At 40.7% G+C, this 14,644-nt stretch overlaps 1 protein-coding gene across 1 annotated transcript in view; it reads right to left on the bottom strand.

Annotated features, from left to right (window-relative positions):
• LOC309379824 (uncharacterized protein) overlaps positions 1 to 12,660 on the bottom strand; it is a 30,613-nt gene extending 17,953 nt beyond the window's left edge. Inside the window, exons 1-12 of the mRNA XM_081929277.1 lie at positions 12,480 to 12,660; positions 11,719 to 12,004; positions 10,878 to 11,029; positions 9,216 to 9,275; positions 8,115 to 8,400; positions 7,676 to 7,827; positions 6,905 to 6,949; positions 6,320 to 6,409; positions 5,562 to 5,847; positions 4,912 to 5,066; positions 1,869 to 2,154; positions 1,350 to 1,501 (exon numbers count right to left, since the gene is read on the bottom strand). Of these exons, the coding sequence (XP_081785403.1) occupies positions 1,350 to 1,501; positions 1,869 to 2,154; positions 4,912 to 5,066; positions 5,562 to 5,847; positions 6,320 to 6,409; positions 6,905 to 6,949; positions 7,676 to 7,827; positions 8,115 to 8,400; positions 9,216 to 9,275; positions 10,878 to 11,029; positions 11,719 to 12,004; positions 12,480 to 12,558 (2,029 nt within the window). The 5' untranslated portion in view covers positions 12,559 to 12,660. The remainder of the gene's footprint in view (positions 1 to 1,349; positions 1,502 to 1,868; positions 2,155 to 4,911; positions 5,067 to 5,561; positions 5,848 to 6,319; positions 6,410 to 6,904; positions 6,950 to 7,675; positions 7,828 to 8,114; positions 8,401 to 9,215; positions 9,276 to 10,877; positions 11,030 to 11,718; positions 12,005 to 12,479) is intronic.
• Positions 12,661 to 14,644: the final 1,984 nt, after the last annotated feature.

Raw genomic sequence — 14,644 nt, 5'->3', positions numbered from 1 at the left:
TGTGCTCTCCTTGGGATGCAACCTCCCAGGGTTGTTTATTTTATGCATTACATGTTTATAGCTACCCATCCACAAACATTCCCTGGACAACATACTGCAAAACAATATTAAACAGGCAATGTAGGTTATTAAAACTAATAATTAAAATATTAACTGTCTTCTGTCTTATTAGAAAAGTGTTGTTCACTCCACGGCCTTTTAAGGCTAGTTCACACATTCATGTGGGATGACCACAGCCTCAATTATTTATTTTCTTTTGAAATAATATATACTGTATATTCTGCCTCTGTATAAATTATCCAAGGTTACCTACAATACACAAGGACTACAAATAGCACACAATACAAAAAAACACATAGGGTTTTCTGCCTAATAAAATAAACTCAAGAGAGATAACGATACGAAATTCAGTTAGGAGCAATCCTTCGCAAAGCTTGCAGAGTGGAAAATTGTCTTCTTTGCCTATCTGAAGCAATAGAGCATTACCAGGTCTTCTTTGCTATATGGAAGGATACATATGAATGAAACAGCTGTCACACACTAAAACCATGGACAGATATATACCACCATAAAATAAATGCATATATCACCATAAACACGACGTTTGACAATAGAGGTAGTTCTCTGATTCAGCTCTTGAGATCTTTGTTCCTATAGGGAAGGATGCGACTGAAGTGAGATCAGCATAGACTAAAACTCCACTTCCTCTAGGTTGGAAGCATGTGAAAAAAATGGTGCCAATTTGAAGCAAGCCTCTCAGCCAAATTTGGGGAATCTGTCTGAGTGGAAGCCCAAAACTTCACCCAAAATTCAGTTCAGTCCAAGGCAGAATTCAGAACCAGTCCTTGTGGACCTCTGCAAATATTGGGGGTGACAGATCTTTTAGATCTGTGAATTTAAAGAGAAATGAACTTACTCTCAATTATGCTTCTTCCTTTTCAGATGGGATGTCTGGATGTCCTGCAAAATTCAAGATGGAAAGATGATTATATGTGTTTACATCCAAAACAAGAAGAAGTTTCCAATTCTGACAACATCAAGCTTCCTCAGATGATGAGGGGAAAGGGTCCCCATCTGCCCAATCTCCACCTGTCTCCTTAGGGTGGCTCCTTTCTGGCTTTTGGGATAAAAGCCCCCATTCGCTTTTACACTTTCTGCGTTCCAAATGGGTAGGTCTTGACTAGAAGCACAATTGTTTTAGAACAGTTTAGTGCTGAACTTATGTTACATGCCTACTGTAAGTAATGCTGAGCCTGGTGCTCAGTTATCAGCAAATGGGGATAGGCATCAATTGCACCACTAAGGGCTTATCCACATTTCCTATCCACCCGAGAAACCTTTTTACTCACCAGATGAATCCACCTTCACACCAAACACTTGGACTTCACACAGGGTGAGATACTGAGTGCCTGGGATGGTAAGTGTAACATACTGTCCTTTGAATCCTCCACAATTGTAATTGCGGGTTTCTCCAGCACCTAGTGAGGTGATAGTGGCACACCTTGAAAAAGAAATCCATTCATGTTAATAATATTAGGTGACTGAAGGACACCATCAACTGCAACATGATTTATGCCAGGAATGGCTAAACAAAGGACCTCTAGAAGCTGTAGGAACCCAACTCCCATCAGCCCCAGGCCAAAGGTCAGGGGTGATGGGAGTTGTAGTCCAGCCACATCTGGATGGCCACTGGTCAACCTGATCCACACTGAAAAGAATAAAAGATACAGATGAATAATGGAAGATCACTGCATTTCACAGATATATTTTTTATCTGTGGTTTCTGCATTGTCTCATCTTTCCCATTGTATTGTCTTCTCTGTGCCTTATCCTTGTGATCCCCTTGAGAACATTCAACCAGCAGGTACCTGGGATTTGCAGAACCGCCATTCTCAAAGGAGTTGCCAATGCGGATTTCAGCCCCATCCAGCCGGTCTGCACAACAGTCTTCTCGATTGGTGATGCTTATGCTAGACACATCAAATTCTCCCTTCAAGTCCACCGCCCACCATGGATTCGGTTCTCTATCCGTGTGAGTGCATGATCTACGCATATAGTTAGTGCAGGTGGACCCATCAATGGCATTCTTTGCAACTCCTAGTTGGTTGTAGGTACTGGACTGGGATGCCTCACCTTCGAGGGCCACATTGGGAACTGCAGGAAAGGGAAAGTAATGCTCACACAACTAAACAAGAAAACTAGTTCTGGGTTTCCAGATATTGCTTGAACAATGCAGTGCCCTTATCTCAGCATTGTCACACCCACTAGTGTGGATGCAACATAGCAGATTGTATACATCAAAGGAGTGTGTACACACACACACACACACACACACACAGTTCAACTTGTAGCTCTTAGTAGAGAAACAAATGATTGGATAGCAACATGAGTCACCAATCTGGACGTGCCCATGGTATGGTCATTTGCTGACTGGCCCTTTTTCTTGGTTAATAGTGTATTTGTGTGTGTTTGTAGATGAGACAGAGATAGAGATATTAAAGCTTAATTGTTTTTAATGACATTTTCCCCAATGTTTTTAGCTGTTCCTATTTTACATGTTAGCCACCTTAAGTCCCTGTTAGGGAGAAATAAATTAGATAGATAGATAGATAGATAGATAGATAGATAGATAGATAGATAGATGATAGATAGATAGATGATAGATAGATAGATGATAGATAGATAGATAGATGATAGATAGATAGATAGAGAGAGAGAGAGAGAGAGAGAGAGAGAGAGAGAGAGAGATGATAGATAGATAGATAGATAGATAGATAGATAGATAGATAGATAGATAGATAGATAGATAGATAGATGATAGATAGATAGATGATAGATAGATAGATGATAGATAGATAGATAGATGATAGATAGATAGATAGATAGATAGATAGATAGATAGATAGATAGATAGATAGATAGATGATAGATAGATAGATGATAGATAGATAGATGATAGATGATAGATAGATAGATAGATAGATAGATAGATAGATAGATAGATAGATGATAGATAGATAGATAGATAGATAGATAGATAGATAGATAGATAGATGATAGATAGATGATAGATAGATAGATAGATAGATAGATAGATAGATAGATAGATGATAGATAGATAGATAGATGATAGATAGATAGATGATAGATAGATAGATAGATAGATAGATAGATAGATAGATAGATAGATGATAGATAGATAGATAGATAGATAGATAGATAGATAGATAGATGATAGATAGATAGATGATAGATAGATAGATAGATAGATAGATAGATAGATAGATAGATAGATAGATAGATAGATAGATAGATAGATATAGATAGATAGATATAGATAGATAGATAGATAGATAGATAGATAGATGATAGATAGATAGATGATAGATAGATGGTAGATAGATAGATAGATAGATAGATAGATAGATAGATAGATAGATAGATGATAGATAGATAGATAGATAGATAGATGATAGATAGATAGATAGATGATAGATAGATGGTAGATAGATGATAGATAGATAGATAGATGATAGATAGATAGATAGATAGATAGATAGATAGATAGATAGATAGATGATAGATAGATAGACAGATAGATAGATAGATAGATAGATAGATAGATGATAGATGATAGATAGATAGATAGATAGATAGATAGATAGATAGAGATAGATAGATAGATAGATAGATAGATAGATAGATAGATAGATAGATGATAGATAGATAGATAGATAGATGATAGATGATAGATAGATAGATAGATAGATAGATAGATAGAGATAGATAGATAGATAGATAGATAGATAGATAGATAGATAGATAGATGATAGATAGATAGATAGATGATAGATGATAGATAGATATAGATGATAGATAGATAGATAGATAGATAGATAGATAGATAGATAGATAGATGATAGATATAGATAGATAGATGATAGATAGATAGATAGATGATAGATAGATAGATAGATGATAGATAGATGATAGATAGATTGATAGATATAGATAGATAGATGATAGATGATATAGATAGATAGATGATAGATAGATAGATAGATAGATGATAGATAGATAGATGATAGATAGATAGATAGATAGATAGATGATAGATAGATAGATAGATAGATAGATAGATAGATAGATAGATAGATGATAGATAGATAGATAGATGATAGATAGATATAGATAGATAGATAGATGATAGATAGATAGATAGATAGATAGATAGATAGATAGATAGATAGATGATAGATAGATAGATAGATAAGAGAGAGAGGTGGATAGATGGATAAACAAATGTTACAAGGCTAATGGATATTGTTGTGTGCACCCCAATCTCCAAGCAGCAAGAGACTCCAGGTGTGCTGGAATGTAGTTTCCTTGGAATGAAGATCTTTGGAGACTGTGATGTCTTTAGGATATATAGTTTCATTTATAAATACATACAACCTGAGCACAAGACGGAGGGCAACAGGGCAAACTCTTTCTTTTCTTTTTAAAAATAATTTTTATTAAAGGTTTTCTTAGTTTACAAAAATACATGCATTGTGTCTTTTTCAGGTTGTGTTTTCTACAGATCAGTTACATTTGTTGTGAGACATAAGTCGTTCTAATATGAATGGCAGGACTTACCTGGCCTGCTAATGCCATTACCTGAACAAAGTAACTGGTTTGACTGGTTTCCTTGTATAGAGTCTAATCTCTATCACAGATTTTGAAGGGAATCATCAAGCAGACTGACCCCTCAAAACCGTAATAATATATTCCAGCCTAGAATATTGAGAACATCTTATTTCAAACACCTGAAAGTGCCCATACCCAGCTCAGACAACTGTTTCTCCAGCAAAAAGTAGTTATGCCAACAAATACCAACTCAAGTATTTGTTGGAAAAATTTTATACATACCTGGGGGAGCTCTCCTGTGACCAAAAACTTGAACTTCACAGAGGGTGAGATATTTGGCTTCGCCTGGAATGGTAACAGTCACATACCGTCCCAGCATTCCTTCACACTGATATTTTTTTGTTTCTCCCGAACCCAGTGAAGTGATGGTGGCACACCTTGGAAGGAAACCAGTATGTTAGCCTTAATGAGAGATTTAACGAATACAATCAGCAACAAGTTCAATACCTGGCAGGGGGTGAGGGGAAGCATGAACAAGGTCTTATGCTAATGAATGCTTTATCCAAAATATGGCTAGGATACCAGTCAATTCACTAGTCAAATACGGTCACTAAGCCATTCACTTAGCCCGTAAACTGACCAAGTATTTGGCTTTGTTTTTTGCAGACTTCAGATGAGGTCTAGACCATGTGAAAAATGAACATAAGATTTTAGCTGCAGTTCATTCATTTTCAGCTTTGTATTCTTGTTATTTAAAAAGCTAGTCTCCTGTTAATTGTGAAAGAGTCTTGCTTCTTCTTCTAATAATGTTAATCCTTTAAGAAATACTTTATCATTGCTTTACCCTTTTTGATTGGCCTGTTGACTAAATCTGCCTAGCCAAATGCCCAATCCTAGGCCTGGCATCCTTGGGTAGCTGACATTGGCAATACCTGGGATTTCTGATGCCTCCTTCATCATCTGAGTCCCCAACTCGAATTTCAGCGCCATTTATCCTTTCCGCACAACAGTCCCCTCGATTGGTGATCACTACACTGGACACATCAAATCTTTCCCTAAGGTCCACTGTCCACCACGGATTAGCTTCTTCTTGGGTGTGAGTGCAGTGTCCACGCAAATAGTCAGCAGACGTAGAGCCATCATTGGCATGGTCAGCAGATCCCAGATCATTGAAGATGCTGGACTGGAATGCCTTTCCTTCAAGAGCGGCATTGTAGACTACAAGAAAAGAAAAAACCAATGGAAGAGAGGTGTTTCCACTAATAAACAGCTTAGCAAAACTATCCAGAAGGAAAAGGACCTTGCAAAGCAGGCTCTCAAATATTAGTGGAATGAATAATTAACATTAGTGGGTTCTGTGCACACCAGGGCATTGCATTCATGCATACATGAGTCCTTGTTTCTGTATGTGTATTTGAGCACCTCCATCCACAAGAGGGCTTTTACTTTATGCGTCCCAAATCTCATGTTCCCATCCACAGTTGTAGGAATTGCTTGATAGGATGTACTTAGGGAAGAGTGGTTTATGATATCAAGAGTAATATTTTAACATTGGCATTTATAAATCAAGTGTCTTATGTGTGAGCATACAGGAACTCTTGGGTAAGTTTCCTATGCAATCTATAAGAAAAATACATATACCACCAGGTTTGATAGTTCACACCCATCTTCAGTAAAAGGGTCAGCTTACCCGTTGTATAGGGTTGCCAGTTCTCTTTTGCTTCTTCCCATGGCTGTTTGGGTTCTCTTGGCTTTTCCCATTGTTCAATTGGTGAAAAAACTAGTGGAAGAAATCAGTGTAAGTAAAAGATTAGCAATATATGAGAAAGATTTCATTCTGGGTGCTTTGTTGTATTTCTAAATAACATAACAGATAGCAAGTCTGAATGAGTTTAGTGTGAATCCAGCTCCAAGAATCAAATTTAGTTCCAAGAAAAAATGAACTTTAACTCCCATCATGCCTGGCCATCGGCCATGCAGGTGGGGGCTGATGAGAGTTGGAGTCCAATAAGATCTGAAAGGTCCCAGGTCACTGCCTTAAGGATTCCTGGGTGGGAAGGAGGGTTGTGTTCTGAAAGTTGAAATGAGCCGCCTTATAGCGGCTTAGGAACAAGAGGGACAAGTGTAGAGTTGCTGGAAGTGTTTGGTGAGGTGACAAAGACCAAATTTACCATATTGATTCAAACTAATCAGCTAAATAAATACTGCTTGTTCATGTCTTGTATATAATGTTTTCAGCTTTTAGAACGCATGAATGTGAGGATCATTTACTGACCTTCTGCTTCTTGCGTAGTTCCAGATGAGGTCTCTTTTTCATCTCCTAGACAAAACATATATTGAGTGTCAAAGCAACACTTCCTAGGTGATGAAAAATATCTGAGCCATGCCAAACCTTACTTAGAAAACAACAACCCCAAGTATACTTGGTTGATGGGGATCACTAGTATCACAAACCCCAAATAGCACAGAACTTGAGAAGAATTTTCTCAGTGTCCCACAGGAATATCAATGATTATAATGGGTATGGGAAAAGGGAAGAACAGGTGTAAACATTCTAGACTGAGTCAACAATCGAACTCTGAGCCTTCTCCTAACTAAAGTTGCCAGCTTTCTACTGGTAAAGCTTCCATGCCTCTAAGGGAGCAGGGTAGAGGTTTACAGGCACAGCTTTACCCTCAGGGCATCAGCATCTTCTTCATGAAGATGTTAAAGTCATCTATATGTCGTCAGTTGTAGGGCAAGTGAGCATGGCTTTCCTGATATAGCCCCCTGGCCAAAACAGGGAGGCCTAGCAAGCCTATATAGGCCTATGAGTTAAAGATCCCCCGCCTCTAGTGTACATCATCACTTGATACTGCAGCTATTAAAAGACAAAGAGGCACATGTGACATGAAGCATCCAATAGAAGAGATGGATTCCTTCTCCAGAGCTTCCCTTGCCATTAAAGACTTCCTAGCCTAGACATCTCCCATCCATTTCTTTTCAAGGACAACTTCAGTCAGCAGCCCACCAAACCACAACATGAGAAGGAATCCTCCACACTTACCCGAGGAAGATAGCTTTTCACCAAACACTTGAACTTCACACAGTGAGAGGATATGAATGCCTGGGATGGTGATAGTCACATACCGCCCTTGCAATTCTCCACAGTCATAAATGGCTGTTGCCCCTGAGGCCAATGATCTAATTGTCGCACACCTTGAATGGAAACCAGTTCGTGTGTCAGTATTAACCAGAAGTCATACTGCAGGATAGGTGAGAGGCAACATGTCTCTGAATATCAGTTACTAGGGTCAATGGCTGAAGAGGGCTGTTGTCCTCATGTTCTATATCTGGGGTCCCAGCAGGCATGTGGTTGGCTGCTACAGAACACAAGGTGCTAGACTATTCGATCTTGGCCTTCGTCTAATCTAGCAGGGCTCGTAGGATCTTAAGGAAGAAAAGTCAGGTATGATCCCATCAATAACATCGCTCTGTTACCGTACCATGGATTTGTGATTCCTCCTTTTACTGGTGAGCTTCCAATTCGGATTTCAGCCCCATTTATCCGCCTCGCACAGCAGTCTCCTCGATTGGTGATGCTAACCCTGGACACACGAAACTCTGCTCCCAAATCCACTGTCCACCATGGATTAAATTCTAGTTGTGTGTGTGTGCAGCTGCCACGCATATAGTCACTAATTATATGCCCATCGATGGCATTCTCAGGGTTTCCAAGTGCATTGTAGATACTGGACTGAAATGCTTTCCCTTCAAGAGCCACATTGGGAACTATAAGAAAGAGCAGAAAATCCTGAAAGAATCTTGAAAGTGCTCAGGATCCAATGAGCCCAAGATCGCTTATTCCCCATTTGGTTTAATTTCATTTCATATACAAACACAGCAGATCAGGAGCATCAAGTCCAGCAGGTCTATGTGAATGTCTGGATTTAGTACAGTTTAAGGTTACTTTTTATCTTCTTTTGGGGGGGGGTGTAATTGTTTTGATTTGATTTAGACCAGGCCATTCATTGTTTTCTTCTGTGTATGTTTTATTATTGACTTAGTAAATCACACAGCTGCATCCTTTATTTCTTTATTGGCAATTGTGATTTTTTTAAAAATAATGCTTATTTCATTTCTTTTTTATGTAAGCTGTCTGCACTTAAATCACTGAGCACTGGTGATGAGAATATACAAAATGGATCTGCAATAAATATATGAATGAATTATAAGTGCTAGTCTTATTGTTAAAGTTGAGGGCCCGTCAATCAGTGGGCGAGCAAATGCCTTGAATTCTCACGTCCTAAATTCATTCACCAGAATCTGTAGTTGAAGCGGGGATGGGGCATCCATGGCCCCCAAGATTGGTTGGACTCCAACTCCCATCAACACAAACCACTGTTCAATGGCCAATGATGGATGAGCTCAGCAGCTTCCCTTGAGTTAAAGGATATCAGGAAGTAGCGCTGAGTTACTTTAAAGAACTCACATTGCAGAAATTGCTTAAAAGTGGCTGAATCATGCCCAAACTGGCATCCACATTTACAAGACTACACCACCAGCAACATTCCTTCCCAACTAGCAGTATGCAATGGTCTACTTACCAGAAGTGTTAACTTGTTCTCCTGGTGTGAGCGGCTTGTTCTTCTCTGGCTCATGGCCGGCTGCCAAAGAAATTTATAATAAAAAGAAATAAAAGGCTTAGCTGAGCCTTTATCTGCTGATGTAATTCATTCAGCACAGTCTTGAGAGTTTTATTTATTCATTCATTCATTCTTGGGTTCCCGTTGATAGAATTATCAGAGCAGCATGCATAGAAAAAGAATGATATGTCAATCACAACAATTAAAACCATGCAAAGATAAAATCCTAAAAATTTAGCAGAGAGTATGAAAGTCATAATCAAGATTCCAGGAAAGTGGACTTCTGGGAGGAAATCATGGTGGACTAGATATCTCTGGTCGACCTTCTAGCTTAGCAGAGATTATGATGTGGTGATTAATGATAGCCAAGCTATAAATCTTGGTTATTGAATTATCTCTGGGGAAACAGAGATAACAGGGATTAACTTCCAATGCTCTGAAAGGGTTGCTTTCCACACTGCTGCCCCTTCTACGCTGCATTCCATCTCTTCTATCTGACCTGGAAAGTGACAGCCAAAACATTTTGCTATGTCTGTTTTAAGTTAGCACCCGGGTGTTAATCCAGCATCTCTTCTTGAAGGTCTTTGACATGTTTGGGGAACAGGGGAGTAAACTGTGGGATTGGAATGCCCACAGACCCTACTGAAAGCTTGGTTGCCAAGATAACTGGAGTTAAAATGAGATAGTTGAGACCTAATGTTTTGGGGCACCCCAAGGAAGTTGATTCCAATGTGGAGTCATGTACATATCTTTACATCCCATGACTTGCAACCTTTCTTGATGCATGTAGAAGGATGTTTTGAAGTTTTATGACTTTTGTGGCTGTGTTTGAAACTGCTATATATTGTTCTGATGTGCCTCATGTCAGTCTTTTCTAACTAGCAGTTCTGCTGAACAACTGGTTAGCAAGGTTGTCCTATTGCAATAGCGTTAATAAACCCAGTTTCTGCTGAATCTGTTGCTGTTATTTTCTTGGCTCCATGTTTTTATTTAAAAGGGTGTTCCCTCACCTGGGAAATGAACAAACAGCGTAGAAGTAAATTCTTACCACGTGGGTGTTTTCCCAACCCTGCAGAGCAGATTTGAAGAAGGTGTGGGTCACAGGGGAGGAGGGGGGGAATTTTACAAAATATTGTGCTGGGTTTGGAATGGAATATAATGATGTAACTGTCATGGCTTCCTCCATAGAATTGTGGGGGAAATTACTTTAATGAAAGATTCCCTCATATAACCCTACAGTTCCCAGGGATCTCTGGCATGGCAGAATCATAGCACTGGAAGGAACCTCAAAGGTAATCTGCTTCAACACCTTCTCAGTGAAGAAAATCTGCTACTACAGCATCCAGAATGACCATTAATGAATAAGTCAACATTATAGACATTGTGTTTCTCCTGTATATTAGGCTGGATACACACCATCCATTTAAAGGACATTCCTTCCTGTAAAGAATCTTGGGAACTGTAATTTACCTCTCACAGAGCTACAGTTCCCAACACCCTTTTATAAAATACAGATCCCAGGAATTTTGGGGCGGGGGGGGGGCATGCAGTTAAATGTACATGGGATGTATGCAGCCTCAGTCTCTTTGCACATAAACAGATACCAATATCTTTCCTACTTACCACTGGAATCTATCTTCTGACCAAACACCTGGACTTCACAAAGCGTGAGGTATCCGCCCCTTGGTAGGGTAATTGTAACAAATTGCCCTTTTGAAGCTTCGCAGTAAAAACTGCGTGTTTCCCCAGCATCCAAAGAATTTATTATAGCACATCTAGAAAAAAAAGTAAACATCAAGAAAAGTGTTAAACAATAATTGAAGAACTTTATCAGAAAGGTGAAAACACATTAAAATTTCAGGATAGAGAGCAAATATTTGCTATGTTTGGGGAACTCAAATAGCTAGGGATCTGTCTGAAACGTATACACTATATTGTTCTCCCTGTGCCATAATCCTGTAAAGCAGGGATGCCACAGGATGTTGCAAAAACAGAAGTGGAAATGGCCATTGTTTACAAATTCACTCCATGTGCGGAACAGAAATTGATCCAGTGAATACGATCAGCATTTGCTGTTTTGGCTTCTTTCAGTCCAATTCTTTCAGTCCAATTGATTACATTACACCCCCCAATTTACGGAATTACGTAAATTATGTAATTTTCCCACAGCGGACAGCAAAATGAAATAATGTAGCTTTTGGCAGACAGTGAACTGAAGTGTAACGGAAACAGTCCTGGATGTGACGAAAACAGGGAAGAACAGAAAACTGTACCTCATGACATCTCAATGTGTAAGACAGAGATAAGGAATCTGTGGCCAACCAAATTATTGTTGAATTCCCAAATCGCAACCCTAACCAACGTGGACAATGGCTAAGGATGATGAAAGTGCTACTACAGTAACACCTGGAGGGCCACGGCTTCTTCTTCCCTGGCTACAAAGCATCCGATCTATATACCGTACCTAGGATTTGTGGTGCCTCCTCTCTCTGTGGAGTTCCCAACTCGGATTTCGGCCCCATTAAGACGGTGAGCACAGCAGTCTTCCCGATTGGTGATGCTTACATGAACTACTTGATACTGCGCCTGCAAGTCTACCGTCCACCATGGATTACTTTCATAATCTGTGTGGGTGCAGGATCCCTCTGTAAATATACCTACTAAAGACCCATCAATGGCATTCATAGCTCCTCCTAGCGGGTTGTAGGTGCTGGATTGTAAAGCTTCTCCTGTGAGGGCCACATTGGAGACTGAAAGAGAGAGGGGGGAAGTTTCCATTTTATTGCCAGAGGTGCGGATTAGCTCTCGTTCCTTATTATGAAACCTTCCAGTGCAAAATAAAACCAGAAGTGTAATGATGCTGCTAAACAGATCAAGTAAGCAGAATACGGAGCCCTCTCTTAAAAGTAATTCTTAGCCCTAACCCCCCACAGAGGACCGTAGTTCCTCTCAGCTCTCACCAGGAATCATTCATTTCTCCTCCCAGCCTCTCACCTGGGAGACTGACATTTCCTGTCTCTCACCCAGGCGTCTACCATTTACCACCCCCATGAGACTACAACCAATGGACATTAGTAAAGGCCCCAGTCATTGCACTCAAAAGAAAGAACAAAAAGAAGAGAAACAAAGAAGAGAAACAGAAAAAAGAAAGCAAGGGACAATGCAAAGAAAGACCAGTGAAGAAAAATAGGGGGAAGGAAAGACACCCAGTTCTTGGTAACACACCCTCCAACGCAGGTCGGGAAGGCAGGATGGTCAAAAGCAGCAGTGAAAGGCAATATTTCACGGTCTTTCTTGGAACCATTGTGTCCTCTGTCTTGCAGGATCTGTAAAAAGAGGCTGGCCAGGCTCAGGAGAGAACACTTCCCAAGAGAAGCTCTCTTGATTTGAGTGCCCCAAACAGAATTGGAACGAGGTTACTGAACTCTGGTGGATGCTGCTCTCCTCCAATCAGAGAACTGTTCAAAATCAAGACCATTCAAAGGTACATTTCAAAGGTTCATTTTGTGGCTTGAAGAAATATTTGACCTGTTGCCAGTTCCAACAAAATAGGGCTGACAAAGGCCAGAGTCTTTGGTAAATGAGGCAAAAGATCAGAAACAGTACATGAAATATGATCTGAAATGAAAATCAATAGGAGGCCTGTTCTTTCTTTCAGAACAAAGTTACAGCAACAATTTTACTCACATCCACTTGATGTGTGGTCATGCACACGTTCATCACTGCTGACCTGGTGTTGGCCCAAAAATGGGGAAGAATGGGGTCAGGGCAGGACAGGCTTATGTGCATGGGGGTAAGGAACGGAACCCCTGCACAAAATTGTCCCGCCTTCATAACAAGATTACGGAAACTCCATGCAGCCTCCAATAGCAAAAATAACAAGGGAGCTTCACGGTTTCACCTTGGTCCTAGAAACCCCCCTCCCATGATGTTTCTCAGTGTCCCTCTCCTGCAGCAGCTTCTTATAAGGCTTCCAAAGACAAGGGGTGGGATAGCAGGGGAATGTGCTAACTGAATACCAATGTGTTAACTGAAACACAGTCATCCTTCAGATTTGCACTTCTCCCCGGGTCCTTCACAAGCAATCTCAGGCTCCTTTGTCTAGCCTCTCATTGCTCCACCCTCTTCTTTCCTCATGGTGTTGTGTGAGACTAGGGGGAAGGGGAGCTGGTCAAAGCAAGAGTGAGAGACTCCCTGGACTCTTCAGCAGCCAGCCCGATCTATGCCTCTTGGCCCGATCTTCTCCAGCCTCTTCTTCTGCCTCTGAATCAGGTCTGCTCTGTTTCTCAGCCTCTTCCTGCTCACTAAACCCTGATACCTCTTCAGTTTCCATCAACTCCTCCTCCCAGTCTGCTCTCTCTTCTCCCTCTGACCACTCATCATTGTCCCACCCCCAACCCCCTGGCTCTCAGTCTGTGGGATCCCCTGGGCGTTCCCCAGCTGGTGCCTCTCACCACTCCTCTGTATCCAGCCAGCCCATGCCACTGCCTGGGTCTCCCAGACACCCTCCCAGAGCAGCACAATATCTTGTTATTGCTGCTAGTCTGACGCTGGACGGAGGAGGAAGTTAGCTAGATGCATGTTTAAGTGCAGTCCTCCATGTCCACAGTATTTCATCCACTGCCCAAGCATACTGCCTTTACAGTGGAAAACGCAACTGGCTGGCTTGAGTATGACTTACTTGATACTGGTATGATTCCTTGATATTGCAGTGTCCACCCCACCCCAATGCAGTTTTTCATGTCAGCCACACAGCCACTACTGGCCTGCATGTCATCACTGGGCTGCTATTGATTCATATGCAACAACCATAAAACAAAAGTGTAAAATATAAAACAAATCAGCAAATGCAGCCCGAAAATCATTGCCTCACCTGACAGCTAAGTTAAATTCCTATAGCTTGTTGCTTTTTCTTTATTGAGGTTGATAAAATTGTGGGGTGTGTTTCCACCCCCCTGAATGTGTTTATTTTGCTGAGAGTTCTGAAACAGTAAACATTTGTTGCGTCTTGTTGTATATTTGTATCTTGCTATTCAGCTCAGAAGCGCAAGGTTGTGTATCTTGGCCTCCCCTCTTTTTATCTTTGCAACAGCCCTGTGAGGCAGACTAGGCTAAGTTAATAAATGTACATAAGCATGGATGGATGGGTGGGTGGATGGATGGGTGGATGGGGTGGGTGGGTGGGTGCAGGGCCCCCAATACAGTGTTGGCATCACCGGAACTTCAGAATGGAAGAAGGGAAATTTGAGAGAAACTAAAATGGACAGATGCACCCATCCCTATACAGTTTTAAGACCATGTTCCCTGTTTTCCAACCCAAGAGTAGAAGCAGAGTGGGAGGCATGCAAGATAGTTTTATCTTGCCTAGCTAAAGACAGCTGGGACTCTGC

Source organism: Podarcis melisellensis (assembly GCF_964234715.1).
Source record: "Podarcis melisellensis genome assembly, chromosome: 10".
In the NCBI taxonomy this organism is placed as follows: Eukaryota; Metazoa; Chordata; class Lepidosauria; order Squamata; family Lacertidae; genus Podarcis; species Podarcis melisellensis.
The sequence above is the reverse complement of the archived record's forward strand: the minus strand, read 5'-3'. Positions and strand labels throughout refer to the sequence as shown.